Source organism: Salvelinus sp. IW2-2015, linkage group LG13 (assembly GCF_002910315.2).
Source record: "Salvelinus sp. IW2-2015 linkage group LG13, ASM291031v2, whole genome shotgun sequence".
Taxonomy (NCBI): domain Eukaryota; kingdom Metazoa; phylum Chordata; class Actinopteri; order Salmoniformes; family Salmonidae; genus Salvelinus; species Salvelinus sp. IW2-2015.
Genome location: NC_036853.1, coordinates 15,251,829 through 15,267,838, shown reverse-complemented (window position 1 = coordinate 15,267,838; position 16,010 = coordinate 15,251,829). Strand labels below are relative to the sequence as shown.

At 43.6% G+C, this 16,010-nt stretch overlaps 2 protein-coding genes across 2 annotated transcripts in view; both read left to right on the top strand.

Annotated features, from left to right (window-relative positions):
- LOC139028579 (leucine-rich repeat-containing protein 7-like) overlaps positions 1-4,642 on the top strand; it is a 74,707-nt gene extending 70,065 nt beyond the window's left edge. The window contains exons 7-8 of the mRNA XM_070446361.1: positions 243-306; positions 4,568-4,642. Coding sequence (XP_070302462.1) covers positions 243-306; positions 4,568-4,642 — 139 coding nt within the window. The remainder of the gene's footprint in view (positions 1-242; positions 307-4,567) is intronic.
- Positions 4,643-5,052: 410 nt separating this feature from the next.
- The window catches only part of LOC111971847 (leucine-rich repeat-containing protein 7-like), a 44,556-nt gene continuing 33,598 nt past the window's right edge, over positions 5,053-16,010 (top strand). The window contains exons 1-10 of the mRNA XM_023998649.2: positions 5,053-5,224; positions 6,046-6,118; positions 7,096-7,113; positions 8,355-8,484; positions 9,759-9,874; positions 10,830-10,899; positions 11,025-11,124; positions 14,504-14,628; positions 14,711-14,893; positions 15,491-15,625. Coding sequence (XP_023854417.1) covers positions 5,053-5,224; positions 6,046-6,118; positions 7,096-7,113; positions 8,355-8,484; positions 9,759-9,874; positions 10,830-10,899; positions 11,025-11,124; positions 14,504-14,628; positions 14,711-14,893; positions 15,491-15,625 — 1,122 coding nt within the window. The remainder of the gene's footprint in view (positions 5,225-6,045; positions 6,119-7,095; positions 7,114-8,354; positions 8,485-9,758; positions 9,875-10,829; positions 10,900-11,024; positions 11,125-14,503; positions 14,629-14,710; positions 14,894-15,490; positions 15,626-16,010) is intronic.

Here is a 16,010-nt window from a genome sequence, read left to right as displayed (position 1 = left end):
GCCGTTTCATGTTATATTAATCATTAACTAACTAACTGCATTGTTTTGATTTGAGCTGTTTAAATGTGCAGTGAATATTATGTGAATGTGTGGGGATGTCTGGCTAGCATGCCATACCCCTCTGGGATGGCAGAGTTGCAGGAAGCCTGGTTTGGAGGGAGTGTTGCTGGTGATTGGCCTTTCTAAATGGGGACTTTGTTTCTATGCCAAAATCTGAGGCTCTTCCCTCTTGTTTGCTGCAGGTCAATACACAGACTGTCACAGCTGGAGCGATTAGACTTGGGAAGCAATGAATTCACTGAACTGGTAAGAAAAGAGGCTGTTTGAAGACGCCAGTCACATGGACAGCAGCTTTCACCACACAGGCATCCATGGCCCAGAAGACCTGGGGGACAAGCCAGAGCAGGACCCCCCTCAATCTGCTCTGCACCCTCATTAGGTCTCCAGCATTGCTCCCCCGCCCGCTGTGCGTGTTTGGGTGGGCAGGCATTTGTGTGTGCGTGAGTGCGTGCCTGTGGGTGGGTGGTGGGTGTGCAGGCAGGCTGGTGTGTGTGTGTGTGTGTACACTTGATGCATTATTTACTAGGGTAGCTCAAATGTGCACAACTTGGCACATCAGGACACCCACCACCGAGCACATTTTAATTGGCTGTTGGAGCTGGAGTAAACAATGGCAGGGAATTTATCAAACAATCCAGCCCTATCCCCCTGCACTGTGCTTGATGCTGGCCATGTCACATTAATTTAGTGGTTGTCTAAATCAATCGCCTGGTCTGTAAGCGGTAAATGACCACAGAGTCTGGAGAAAACATTGAGTCTGAAACCAAAGAGTAAGCCATGATTTGTGTTTTTTTTAGCTAGTGATTTGACTAGTTTACCTTTCTTTTAACCCTCCCTTTTCATCCTATTGGCTGTTCTCTGGACCGTGTTCTGTGTATTTATCTCACTGATTAGTGGTCCGGAAGCAGGATCAATGAGTTAGCCAGTTAACTTTGATAAACAACCAGAAATGACTATTGATTTCCTGGTTCATTAAGAAAGCTAAACCTAGATATGTGTTTTTGGAAGTTGAGTCAAAGAGACCATGCCCATTTCAACCTTATCTTTCGAAACAATGTAAACATGATTGCAGAATATTTAGGCCAGTTAGCTGGCTAACTCATTGATCCTGCATTGTAGTATACCCCTCAAGATTAGAGCAGAGTAATAGAACAGAGGAGGGAGATACGAACAGTCATACTATTCCCAGGTTCTCAGAATGGGAAATTGATGATACACTAGAGAGGTACTGTGAGGGCAAGGTTTGATCAAAATGCTGCATGGTCATTGACCAACAATCCATGGGATATCTGGAAGGGGGCGATATGAAGTGTGAGGATGCAGAATGCTCAGGGAGGGAGGGAGGCTTTTCAAGGGTGTAACGTAACGTCTCCAAGTCATCCCTGGTTAACAAGATCTCACACTCTGCTGGGACTGGGGCTGAGGACTGGGGAGCCCTGGGGAGAGCTGCTGGCTGAAGCCATGCATGACATGCTCTGTGCCACAGGTCCCACTGATGCCTTAATTGTGCATTTGTAAACGTGCTGTTAGTGTGAGGCCCGGGCTGCCTCCACAGAGCCCTCTGTCATGCACACAGCAGCACCTGCCGCCTCCTCACTCAAGGGGAAAGACAGACCGGCACAAATACTCAGCTCAGAATGACTCCAATGTTTTCCTATTCTTTCTCATACAATAGTCTGAACTCCCAATCTGTGCCCTACTTAAATACAAGCATTTCTCCCTCTACTTATGACCTATCTCATTCTCTCAGTGGTTCCCATCCCTTTTCAGATATTCTACCACCAACTGATTTTTGCTCTGCCTGAAGTACCCCCTCATGTGCATTTTACCAGTAGGCCTATGGTCTCATGAGTCTTCTCAAGTACCCCTGGTGGATAGGGCCAGTACCCCCTGTGGTCCTAGTGCCTCTGGTTGGGAACCACTGCTCTACCTCATCCCCATTCAAGGACTCCTGTTGATTTTTGCTGATAGTGTGAGCAACATTACCAATTGCCATCTCAATTCCCCTCAGATAGAACCCTCTAGTGTAGCTTTATTGCCTGGTGATTTTGAAGCCCAGGGAAAATAGAGTGCATTTTCTCACATTCCTTAAGCTGTTGTTGCTTCCTTGTCTACCCTATACTTTGTGCCAACATGCCTGATGCATTTTCTTCAGCTGATTGTTTTTCTGGTGAATCTTAGACTATGTAAGTGCTTTTCAGCCCTGATAATGAATGGACTTTATCCACCCTGGTTTACTGGTATTGTTTTGTGGAGGGAGACAGCTTTCAGTCAAAAGAGCTTCTAAGAGGCTGACTGGACCAGAGGCTAGATGAAAGCTCTCTCCAACTGATTTAAGCTCATGCCTTATTTTAGTAGCAATCAGTCTTCAGCTGAGAAGCTGTATATTAATACTCAGTTTTACTAAACTGCAAACATTTACATGTATAAGACCAGGATTTTTTTTTGACATAAGAAGACATTCAGCACAAGCAGCTCATTGATATGAATGAGACTGAAAACGTTGTCTGTCTTACTCTAGGCTAAGCACATGCAAAGCAGAAGATGCAGATGTAAAAATGTCTGCCACTGACAGAACTACAGGGAAGTGCAACATCAGAGGTGATGACCTCAGCACATGTGGGTCCAGCTGAGCCAAGAACAGATGCTGAGGTGTGTGTCACTGTGATGATAGAGGGTGATTCAGGGAGTACTGTGAGGAAAGTTTCCTAATTAGTCCCTGCCTGGGGAAGGTAGAGRGGTKCGGGGGGGGGGGGGGAGCTGGTGCTCAGAGGGCCGGTGTAGAGAGCAGAGCAGTAGATGGCATCAGCAATTACATCGCGGAGCTTCAAAGATTGACAAGAAGACATGCCTCTGCACAGGAAGCTCCATGGCGCCGAGCACTAACCAAGTGTTTCATCTCTATCCGGAGAGAACCGGAGATATGGACAAGGTGCCAACCAAACCCCTCTCTTTGTTTCTCATTAAAACTTACAAGCAAAACAGTGTGGTGCTACTGTACTGACTCCAGCGCTACTGTACTGTAGATTGCGAGTAGTGACTCATATTACACTCAACACTTCATGAGTTTAATGGGGATTTGGAGATTTTGTGTGATGTTTTGGGAAGGTAGAGGGAAGGTAGAAACTACAGAGAGAGTTTTTAGCAGCTCTTCCATTACCCAATGCCAGTCAACCTTGTTTATACCCTTGGTGGGAAGGAAACTTAATTCGTTTTTGTTTGAAGTTTGCTAACAATTTCTGGTTCAGTAGTTAATAGAATTTGCATGGCATCAGTTTGATTTTAGATTGCTATATTGTAAAGGCTCTGTTGATACTGTAGGAATTTCAATATTGTTTTAGGAAGTGGTTGTGTACCTCCTGTTTTTGTTGTTGTTAGGTTTTGCCTGATTCCATCCTGAGATTCTATCAACTTCTATCACAAATGATGTAACTGAAACAAGCACATCCAGTTTTTTAGGAGCATGCCCTTTCCAAACTTAATAAAACATCACAACTTTTTAGTGAATACACAAGGTACTGTAGCTACCCTCACAACTGTGAGAATAAATAATAGATAATATTCCAGAATACCATTTGGAGTCCTTATCGATTAGTAAAACCACAGGCGTAGCATACCCCCAGCCCCCCAGATAGCATATGAACACGTCATAGGCCAATACAGTACATTTGCTTTAAGCTGATGATCTTTCTGTTAGCCTCATGGCAATATGTATATAATCGCAGGAAATTAGCTCTTAAACAGCAACATTTTCTCTCAGCGTCATGGCAAAATGTGTAAAATAGCAAGAGATTAGCTATAAAACTTCACATTTTTCTCCACGCCCCATGGCATAGAAAATGTTATAGACAAAAAAAAGGCCTGTCCTTGCTCGAACCTTGCGGGGGCCCCGGTTAAACTGTGCTACGCCACTGAGTAAAGCCACACCATGCTGCGAAAAGAAATGCATGAGAGAGATTGGAATTGATTAGGGCAGCATGAAGGACTGTGAGGTCTGTCAACCTAGTCTCCAGGCTGGTCTAATGGAGTGATTTCACATAGTCAGGTAGAGCCTTTAGTCCTGATAGTCACACAGTCTGGCTAGGCCTCTCCACACGTCTGTATCGAACACATCTCACAGTACTCTATAGTTCATTACCCCCTCTGGGGCCCGTGAGAGATTCAAACACCCCGTTTCCATTATAGAATACGGAACGTGAGATATTCTGAATACATCTGGAGGAGCGACTCTTGCACCACTCATTGTGCATGCTCATTGACATGCCTACTTTGTTTAGTAATTATGCCTATTGGTATTGTGGCATGAGATTATTCACTTCTTATATTGATTGGTGTTAAAACCGCATTTCCTTTACTTAAAACTACATACACTCGCCAGCCTGCCCATTAGACAAAATTGCCAGGGCTTTCTTATCTCTCTGCCCTAGTTTTGGGATATTTCTACTGTCCAGCCCCCTGCGCTGGTTGTTCTAGACCAGACGTAATGTGTGTGTGTTTGGTGTTTCAGCCTGAAGTCCTGGAGCAGATCCATAACCTAAAGGAGCTGTGGATGGACAACAACTCACTGCGACACCTGGGGTAGGCCTACACCTCCATTATCTGTCTGTGTCATTTGTCATTGGCTGATGAAGTCTGTGTATGGGCAGTGATGCGCTAGTTAGTTAATGTGGGTCAGTGCATGGGGTTGTGATGCACCACCATAGGGCAACCTTTGAAATAAGTTCCCTCAAACTCCTATTTTCTTTGCTCTGTCTCTCTCTCTCTCTCCACCCCCTCTAACATCCATCTGTCCATGTTCTTCAAACCTGCTCTCTTCTCTCTCGCTCTCTCGTCTCTCTCTTCCCCCCGCTCTCGCTCTCTGCTTCTCTCTCCCCCCGCTCTCTCGCTCTCATCCGCTCTCTCTCCCCCCACCCCTCTAACATCCATTCGCTTTGTCTCTCAAACCCCTGCTTTTTTGCTCTGTCTCCCACCCCCTCTAACATCCATCGCTCCATGTATCTCCCTCCCCTGCTGCTGAAGTGTATAGGGAAGCTGAGGCAGCTGCGCTACCTGGACCTGGCTAAAAACAGGATTGAAAGCCTGGACACTGACATCTCTGGCTGTGAGTCCCTGGAGGACCTCCTGCTCTCCTCCAACATGCTGCAGCATCTGCCTGACACCATAGGTGAGGCCATAGAACATCTCTGTTCTCTTCCCTCTGCAACAATAGCGTCTCCTGATTAGATTGTCTCAGCTCTCCTCTGTCTGCAACAAATGGTATCTCCTGGTTAGATTGTCTCAGCTCTCCTCNGCTCTCCTCCGTCTGCAACAAATGGTATCTCCTGGTTAGATTGTCTCAGCTCTCCTCCGTCTGCAACAAATGATATCTCCTGGTTAGATTGTCTCACCTCTCCTCCGTCTGCAACAAATGATATCTCCTGGTTAGATTGTCTCAGCTCTCCTCCGTCTGCAACAAATGGTATCTCCTGGTTAGATTGTCTCACCTCTCCTCCGTCTGCAACAAATGRTATCTCCTGGTTAGATTGTCTCTGCTCTCTCCCGTCTGCGTCCAATGGTATCTCCTGGTTAAAGAGAATAGAGAAAGGATCAAGAAAGGATGATTAGGAAAGAAGGCCGAGAGAGGATGATTAATTCTGTAATGACTGCATTCATCATGGTGGCTCCTCTCGGAGGTTGTTATCTGAGAGTGCATTTCCCTGAGTTGTTTTGTCATTAACAATCAAATGGCTTGCGTCATTAAAATGTCCTTTGTATTTGGAGTGAAACATTTATTTGTTTGAATCCTGGGATTTAATTTACACAAACTATGAAGTTATTTTGTACTTAGTAAGTTTTTAAATAATTTCCTGTCTGTAAATTAATGAAATGGTAAGAGGATTATGTTGGCAATGGGTTTGAATAATTCCTTTTAACTGTGTTCTTCGCTTTTTCTTTTTGTTTGTTCCTTTTTTTAAATAATCAAATGAGTGTTTGTCTCTATTGCAGGAATGTTGAAAAAACTCACAACATTAAAAGTGGATGACAACCAGCTCACCTCACTGCCTAACACCATTGGAAGGTGAGACCGATTATGAAACCGATTGCACTATTTTGTTTACATACACTTCTTAGATTGCAATCCCAGAACTCCCCTCAAGTTGAATAAAATGTTTTGAAATTATTACGCCAAAAGCTAAACTACATTCCAAGTCTTGTTTATTAGTTAATATCTATCATGAAACTGAATGGCAGTCAATTTTAGGGCATCTATTGCATAACCAAATTAAAAGGCGTCAGAGACAGCAATTTTGATGGTAAAACCAGTTGACACGTTGAATCTCGTCTTCGCCGCCGCTGGTTTGCTGCTGAGCTGAGCTGTATTCAACACGGCCTGTGGATAGAAGGGTTCTGAAACTCTGCTGAGTCTGGCACCTTCTCCTTGCTGCTCCTTCTCACCTCACATTGACTAACGCTGATTGGTTCCATCACTGTTCACACCAAGTAGAGTGATGCAGTACATTGTGTCTCAGTTGGCGGCACTGAGAGGAGATAGATGGATAGATCTATCCATCTCTCTCTCTTTCTCTTTTTCTCTCTTTCTCTCTCTCTTTTTCTCTCTCTTTTTCTCTTTCTCTCTTTCTTCCCCCCTCCGGCTTGCCATTGTTCCAAAATGTGCACTGACATTTTGGGTGTGTGCCATTCATTTGTTGTGGAATATGGCTGTCTGAGAGGAGTTGACTCTGTGCCAGTATTGCAGTTTCAACAGCCGGCCTAATATATTTGTTTTAATGATATGCTGTATATATTATATCAAAAGTTTAATCTGGAAAATATATTGAGTCAGAGGAAATTCTGTGGGTCAACTCTGAACATGCCCTGTCATTGAGACTGTGATCTAATAGGTCAGGGGTCACCAACTTACAGCTCATCATGTCATGTTCATCCTTATCCCCAAGCCTGTGATACTGTTTTCAGTGCACCTTTTTTTCTTGGTTTGTCATTGGTCGGTTTTGTGTGTTGTGGTTATTTCACATGCATCTAAAATGGGCCACTTAGTGGACGCGCCAAATTAGGGTAAGTAGACCGCGAATCACTGTCTCCTGTACACGTTCCTCCTCGCCACAGCATGTTTATTCAGGCAAGTGCTCACCTTAACGTTCCCTGTCTGTACTGTATGTTCCAGCCAGGGAAGGGTATCCAGTGAAAGTCCTGCATATGGGAGGCCAGCTGGGACAAATGTTGAGCTAATGACTCTGCTGTGTGTACAATAAATACAAATGAACTCTGTCCAGTGAGGGGAGGCAACTCTTCCCCTCGTCCTCTCCTGGTCATATACACTGACATTGTACACTATACGCTCTGTTGGAGCTTGAATTTAGAATTGTTGGAGGCTGTGGGAGGACATTTTAAAGCTGGACAGTTGTTGATTTTGCTTACAAATCCATTGTCCTTTCAAATGTGACAAAGAGGCAAGGGCATTTGACTCAATAAACACTGTGGCTTTAGAGTATAAGATATAGAGTGAAGTTTGTCATTCATGAAGTTCAATTGGAGAATACTATTCAATATATATTTTTAAAAGCATACTGTTGATTATATTCTGATTGAAACGAGATGCTACACCACCAGATACTGATAGTGAAAGGGAGTCAGCAAAATCAATGATTCATTTCCCCTCGTGGGATTAATACAGTTTGTTCAAATCAGTTTTTTTAAATTTTAGTTTGCCTTCTAGAGGAATATCTCATTCTATCAAGTCATGGTTTTTGAATATTGTCATGATTCTCACGAATCCACTTGATTGACCATTTTCACCTCTGTAGCTTGTACATGTCTTAGATGCATCTAGTCTTAAAGGGAACCCAATTATTATTTGTTTCCATGGACACCAAGGAGGGATCAAACATCTGAGGCTCCATCTGTCAACAACAAATAATGCAACCTGTGGCTGAAATGAATCTACCGGTGGCTTTTCCTCAGTGTTTGAGTGAAATAATATTTGTATCATTATGATATATCTAAATGTTCCACTTCAAAAATTCACAGCACATTTTTAGCAGACGAATGAAGTAGGTCTGTGCTTGATAGGTTCTTAACAAAATGATATGCAAATATTAACATGGTACATCAAAGACATGTGAAGTAGAGTATCTATGCAGAATTGTGGTTGTTTTGCCTGTATTATTGTAGATAGTGTGTTGGTTATGTTGCGTCTATTAATTTGTTGCTCTTACACCAATAACTAACCAAGTGAAAGTAGCTGTGGCACGAAGGATTCTTAAGGGACTCTTTCTCCTCTCTCTATCTCTACCCAGTTTATCGCTTTTAGAGGAGTTTGACTGCAGCTGTAATGAATTGGAGTCCCTGCCCCCAACCATTGGCTACCTGCATAACCTCCGCACGTTTTCTGCTGATGAGAACTTCCTTGTTGAACTACCCAGGGAGGTACGTCTGTCTGTCCCACACCAATAACCTCACACTGATCCTATACACACATACACATACAGTGGGGTTGGGAATGATTCAATCCCTTGATAAAGATGAGCAAAACAGGTCCGATGACATGAGCTCTTTTGCCAGACACACCAATGGTGGGTTTGGCCTTCGAAAGAACAATGCATATGCAGAACATACCTCATCCGTACTGTAAAATATGGTGGTGGATATTTGATGTTATGAGGCTATTTTGTTACCACTGGTCCTGGGGTCCTTGTTAAGGTCAATGGCATCATGAACTTTACCAAGAGCGATTGTATTAGTATAAAACAAATATAATTTTTAATATAGTTTTTGAGCATACAATATATACTACATGACCAAAAGTATGTGGACACCTGCTCGTCGAACATCTCATTCCAAAATCATGGGCATTAATATGGAGTTGGTCCCCCCTTAGCTGCTATAACAGCATTCACTCTTCTGGGAAGGCTTTCCACTAGATGTTGGAACATTACTGCGGGGACTTCCATTCAGCCACAAGAGCATTAGTGAGGTCGACCATTGATGTTGGGCGATTAGGTCTGGCTTGAAGTCGGGCTTTCCAATTCACCCCAAAGATGTTCGATGGGTTTGAGGTCAGGGCTCTGTGCAGGCCAGTCAAGTTCTTCCACACCAACCTTGCTTTGTGCAGGGGGGCATTGTCATGCTGAAACAGGAAAGGGCCTTCCCCAAACTGTTGCCAAAAAGTTGGAAGCACAGAATTGTTTAGAATGTCAATGTATGCTGTAGCGTTAAGATTTCCCTTCATTGGAACTAAGGGGCCTAGCCCGAACCATGAAAAACAGCCCCAGACCATTATTCCTCCAACACCAAACTTTACAGTTGGCACTCTGCATTGGGACAGGTTGTGTTCTCCTGTCATCCGCCAAACCCAGATTCGTCCAACGGACTGCCAGATGGTTAAACGTTTCCACTGCTCCAAAGTCCAATGGCGGCGTACTCAATTTTATACACCTGTCAGCAACGGGTGTGGCTGAAATAGCCAAATCCACTAATTTGAAGGAGTGTCCACATACTTTTATGTATATATATAGTGCATCTCATTATGTGTATTATTTATATTACACATTCTTTTTTGCTCATCTTTATCAGGGGAACCAATAATTCCAGACCCCACTGTACACTCACACAATGCATGTATTTCTGTAATTGATGTGGTTTGGTGCATGGAAGATGGAAAGTGATCATTGAAATGTATGCTTGCCTCCCTTTTGTTGCAGATTGGGAACTGTAAGAATGTGACAGTCATGTCGTTACGCTCCAATAAGCTGGAGTTTCTACCTGACGAGATTGGGCAGATGACCAAGCTACATGTTCTCAATTTAAGCGACAATAGGTTACTATTGGTTACCACACACACACACACACACACACACACACACACACACCACACACCACACACACACACACACACACACACACACACACACACACACACACACACACACACACAGTGAATCCATATGTTCCTCACACTCTCCTTGATAAGGAAACAGCTTAATACTGTAGGCTTGTGTGTCTATTTATTTACATAGCGCGTAGGTGGAATGGGACATTCTTCTGAGGAGTTTATATAAACTAGTGGTTATTATTTTGCTAATGGCCCATTAAGATAGCTGCACAACATTAGAAAGCACTTCCCCTGCCCCCGGGCTAATTAAGCTCTTTATGAGATGTTTAGTTGCTCTGCCAGTGATTTACTGGATCCAAGGTAATTAAACTATACTATCACTAAATACACGGCACCCATTAGGCAGACCTGCGTCCACACGCGGCACCACACACCACAGAGCTGAGCGTTCAACCACATAGGCTTCCTCAGAACGAGGACCCAGTCACTCCAACCCTGCTTCGTTCTACCTACGGTAGCCGTCAACAGTCTCCCACTGACAGATTTCTGTTGTCAAAGCCAAGTTCACTGAGCGTGTTGCCACGGTAACTTACTTTTCCCCTTTGTGTGTTGGTTAACTTTCCTGTGTGGTGGGTGTCAGTCAGTCAGAGGCAGGCAGGCTGTGATTGTCTTTGGCAGAGGAATAGTCTTGGCTTTTCACATTGGACTATATGTCGATCTGTGTCCTTGAACACATCAGAACACAATGTGCCTCTCACACACTCTGTGGAGAATGATGTGAAGTTGAGCTCAAGCCACTTGTCTGAATTATTTCCACATAATCACTTCTCACATTTAATCGCAAATKAAGTAACCTTTTGAAGTTTAATAAACAAAACATGTACTCAATTAGATGAAATGCCTTCTTACTCCCTATTTTGTCTTCTTCTCACTTACACAGATTAAAAAACCTTCCGTTCACTTTCACAAAACTAAAAGATCTAGCTGCTCTTTGGTTATCAGACAATCAGGTAAATATGATCTTATGTGTTGTTTTGTTAGGAAGAAATTACTTGACATTTACTGATGAATTCTAATGATGTAATACCTGTGTATCAGCGGTACTTGAAGAGTTAATGATGTGTGCTGTGTGCAGTCCAAGGCCCTGATCCCTCTCCAGACCGAGGCTCATCCAGAGACCAAGCAGAGGGTCCTCACCAACTACATGTTCCCTCAGCAACCACGACATGATGAGGGTGAGGTAGAAATGACATGTAACACATGCTGACATGAGGGGAAATCCTGACGGCCAACTATTCCCTCAAAGTGGATGTAGTACTACTATTAAATCAAATTTTATTAGTAACTTGCGCCGAATACAACAGGTGTTTGTTCACCTTACAGTGAAATGCTTACTTAGGAGCCCCTAACCAACAGTGCAGTTTCAAAAAAATATGGATAAGAACAAGAGATAAAAGTAACAAGTAATTAAAGACCAAGTAAAAAATAACATAATATCCAGGGGGGTGCCGGTACAGAGTCAATGTGCGCTGGCACCGGTTAGTTGAGGTAGTAGGTACATGTAGGTAGAGTTATTAAAGTGACTATATGCATAGATGACAACAGAGAGTGGCGTGGCGTGGCGTGGGGGGGGGGGGCAATGCATATAGTCGGGGTAGCCATTTGACCAGATGTTCAGGAGTCTTATGGCTTGGGGGTAGAAGCTGTTTAGAAGCCTCTTGGACCTAGACATGGCGCTCCGGTACCGCTTGCCATGCGGTAGCAGAGAGAACAGTCTATGACTAGGGTGGCTGGAGTCTTTGACAATTTTTAGGGCCTTCCTCTGACACCGCCTGGTATAGAGGTCCTGGATGGCAGGAAGCTTGGCCCCAGTGATGTACTGGGCCGTTTGCACTACCCTCTGTAGTGCCTTGCGGTCGGAGGCTGAGCAGTTGCCGTACCAGGCAGTGATGCAACCAGTCAGGAATGCTCTCGATGGTGCAGCTGTAGAACCTTTTGAGGATTTGAGGACCCATGCCAAATCTTTTGTCTCCTGAGGGGGAATAGGTTTTGTCGTGCCCGCTTCACGACTGTCTTGGTGTGCTTGCACCATTTTAGTTTGTTGGTGATGTGGACACCAAGGAACTTGAAGCTCTCAACCTGCTTCACTGCAGTCCCATTGATGAGAATGGGGGCGTGCTCGGTCCTCTTTTTCCTGTAGTCCACAATCATCTCCTTTGTCTTGATCACGTTGAGGGAGAGGTTGTTGTCCTGGCACCACATGGCCAGGTCTCTGACCTCCTCCCTATAGGCTGTCTCGTTGTTGTCGGTGATCAGGCCTACCACTGTTGTGTCATCTGCAAATTGAATGATGGTGTTGGAGTCATGCCTGGCTGTGCAGTCATGAGGGAACATGGAGTACAGGAGGGGGCTGAGCACGCACCCCTGAGGGGCCCCTGTGTTGAGGATCAGCGTCGCTTGTGTGATTTAGTGATAACTAAGGTGTCATGGATATGTGTTTACAATTAATGGTGTTTGATATACCCTGTTATCCATTCTAGTAATGTATAGTAGTACGTGTGCAGAGCACGTGTCACTGAACTACCCTTTGAGGTAGAGGTCTTCACGGGCCCAAAAAGTTGTGGATGAATGGACCTGAGGAAAGTCAGACCAGTTCCGAAAGAGCCCGTGGAAAAACAGACCCAAACAGACCCGTGCTGGTTCAGATCCGAGAGACTCGTTCAGATCCGAAGAGAAAGATGTATAGAAACCTCTAACAAATGACAAAACTGTTTGATGTGTAGCATATTCAAAACTTTATAGCCATCTTTTTATTGGTTTTTACTTTCTTAAAACAATAATTGTCCACTTTACGGTTCAGCTGTTAGAGATTTATGTGCTAAATGCATCAGGGCATTGCATGCATTTAGGCCAATAGGTCTAGGCTTCCACTCTATGATATTCATATATTTTTTAAATAATATAAAGGAGAAGAAGCTTAGGCCCTCGAGAGACCGAGAGAAAGATAGAGATATGCCAGAGCCATGTTTCCGACACCGACCTGCATTTCTTTATACTTGTCTGCTCAGATATAGGCGTACAGAAGGGGGCTAATTCGTTAATTTTCAACCAGAATATTTTGTATAAAGATAAGMATTATACTGTTAGATTAAACGAGTAACTCTGGTAGGCCTAAAACCTCCTCACCTCAAGTTCGTGCACTACCTTCATAGGCCTGCAGTAGCTAAGCCTAATAATAGCCATACCACACTAAAGTGTCTTAACTTTATTTGGGTAATATCCAAAGTAAGTCAAGTCATTGTTTATAGGGAAAATCCGAACAGGTTGTTATATTGCGACATTAAATTAAGTTTGCATCTTTCCCTCTTTGGTTTTTGCTTTTCATGCTTTAAGTGCGAGTAACTCCAGGCCTAGCGGTAATTCTATTATATTGTGGCAAATACAACATTACAGTTGGAACTTAATTTGACCAAAGAAAATGTCTCAACAATATGAAACAAACAGATTCTTAAATAGGCCTCCAATAATAACAAGTATAAACAATAATAATAGTAAATAAATAAAAGTTAGAAAATTCCATCAAACCTGAATAGCACACAGTCCATGTGGCCGTGCCAACTGTGGTGGATATTATAAAATAAGGATTTGCTGGAGACCAAGTCAAACTAAGGTTCTTTATTTCTGAGCTCAGAGGGAACAACAGAGTTGCACTGCACAGTGTAGACAGTCTGAATTCTGAAGCATTGGGTGATAAGCAAATATGTTTATCGTTTCCTGTTCTTGGGCGGGACTGTCAGTTCTCCTTTTATACAAGGACACATGAGCAAGCTGGTTTGCAACACAGGATGATTCTCCCGAGAACAGGAGATTATAATAGGATAGTTTCACAGTTTCACAAGGTTAGTCACATACTCAGTTATGTGGACACATACAGTTAAAATTTCCAGTTACACAACGTTCTTATCATCTTTGTCCACTACAATATTGAAACTTGTCCCCAAGGACATTGCCTTGTCGGCTTCTTTTCACTATACTCTTTCTCTTCTAACTTTAGTTTTACTTAAATGAAAAATATCTTCACAATCAACAGTAGCCTAGGCCAAGACTCCTTTCACTCTCTCTCTCTCTCTCTCTCTCTTTCTCTCTCTCCTCAACAGCAGGCACACGTGAGGTGAGCAGCCGGAAGCAGGTTCAGCTGTACATAAGCTTATACGCTTTATTGAGTTGCAATTGGCTGACACAGATTACAAGCTTGTGCAGTTATCATCACCTCACACATTAAATTAACAGAGGACGGGTCAAATCGGGTCCGGTCGGTAAATCCATTTGAATTGCACATACCTGAGACCCGTGGCAATTATTTCAGACCCGACCCAGATCCGAACAGAAGTCAGCGTTTATGAGCCTTAGACGCTTGGGTCCGCTCGGATCTCGGAATTTCAGGTCTGTTGGACCCGTGAAGACCTCTACTTTGAGGGAGTTGACAGGTGGTCAGGTTATGTGCCAGTGCACTGTATGCTGGTGGTGAAGTGAGCATGTCAGAATCGCGTCAGTGTGAGACCAGTGCACAATAAGTCAGTGACACCTCCCTGTCTCTCTGCTCATCCTCCGTAGACTACCAGTCAGACAGTGACAGTTTCAACCCCACCTTATGGGAGGAGCAGCGTCAGCAGAGGATGACTGTGGCCTTTGAGTTCGAGGAGAAGAAGGAGGAAGAGGACAACTCTGGAAAAGTCAAGGTTTCATAGGACTTTTTTTGAGCGTTTCTCACTGTTTTTATTTGGTTATTCCTGCTTATTTCTGCCCGTCCTCTCTGTCCAGGTTGAGATCAATCTGAAGCGCTACCCTACACCGTACCCAGAGGATCTGAAGAACATGGTGAAGTCAGTGCAGAACATGGTGGGCAAGAACCAGCATCCCCTCAGCACTAACTGCTCTGGTACCAATATGGAGTCACGAAAACAAGAACAGTATGAGCCCCCCTGGCCCATGCCCCCCAAAGAGGTAACAGGCCAGGTCACACCACACACCCAGAGACCCACACATACCATCTCGCTCTCGCTCATTCATATATATATACAGTGGGGAGAAGAAGTATTTGATACACTGCCGATTTTGCAGGTTTTCCTACTTACAAAGCATGTAGAGGTCTGTAATTTTTATCATAGGTACACTTCAACTGTGAGAGACGGAATCTAAAACAAAAATCCAGAAAATCACATTGTATGATTTTTAAGTAATTCATTTGCATTTTATTGCATGACATAAGTATTTGATCACCTACCAACCAGTAAGAATTCCAGCTCTCACAGACCTGTTCGTTTTTCTTTAAGAAGCCCTCCTGTTCTCCACTCATTACCTGTATTAACTGCACCTGTTTGAACTCGTTACCTGTATTGAAGTGAAGTGTTGAAGTGTACCTATGATAAAAAATTATAGACCTCTACATGCTTTGTAAGTAGGAAAACCTGCAAAATCGGCAGTGTATCAAATACTTGTTCTCCCCACTGTATGTATATATGTGTACAAAAACAAATGCATAGATTATACATTTTTGGATGAATGGGATAAATATGTTTCACTCAGAGTGTCCTGTTCCAGGTGATGGAGAGAGAGATGAAAGAGAGAGAAAGAGAGTTCAACAAGACTCAGATGACAGAGCAGGGCGTAATCCACAACTCTGCCATCGACATCCCAAAGCGCAAGGACAAGGAGGATCTGACTGAGAGCTCAGAGGTACAGGAACAATCTCTTTGTGGACATGTTATTAAGAAGGTTGTACTTATTACGCTCTTTTAACACCAGGAAAACAAAACTAAACAACAGCTTGTATTGGGCACGATGCGGGAGGGAGTAATGACATAAATGTTTATACTGCAGCCTCAAGGTCCTTTCAGGCGATTATGTCAGATTTAGTTGTCCTCAGTTGCCTCTAATGTTTCAACGTGAGAGTTCCGGTAGAGGTGAGACCAGTTGTATTGAACGTGTGGGAACTTATTTCACTGACAGAACTGAGATCATTTCGAAAGATATAGATTAATGTAGGCTCAGCCCACTGGGCGCAGACGTCAGTTGTCAACTAATGTGAAATCAACCAAAAATGTGAACGACTGGCTCGATT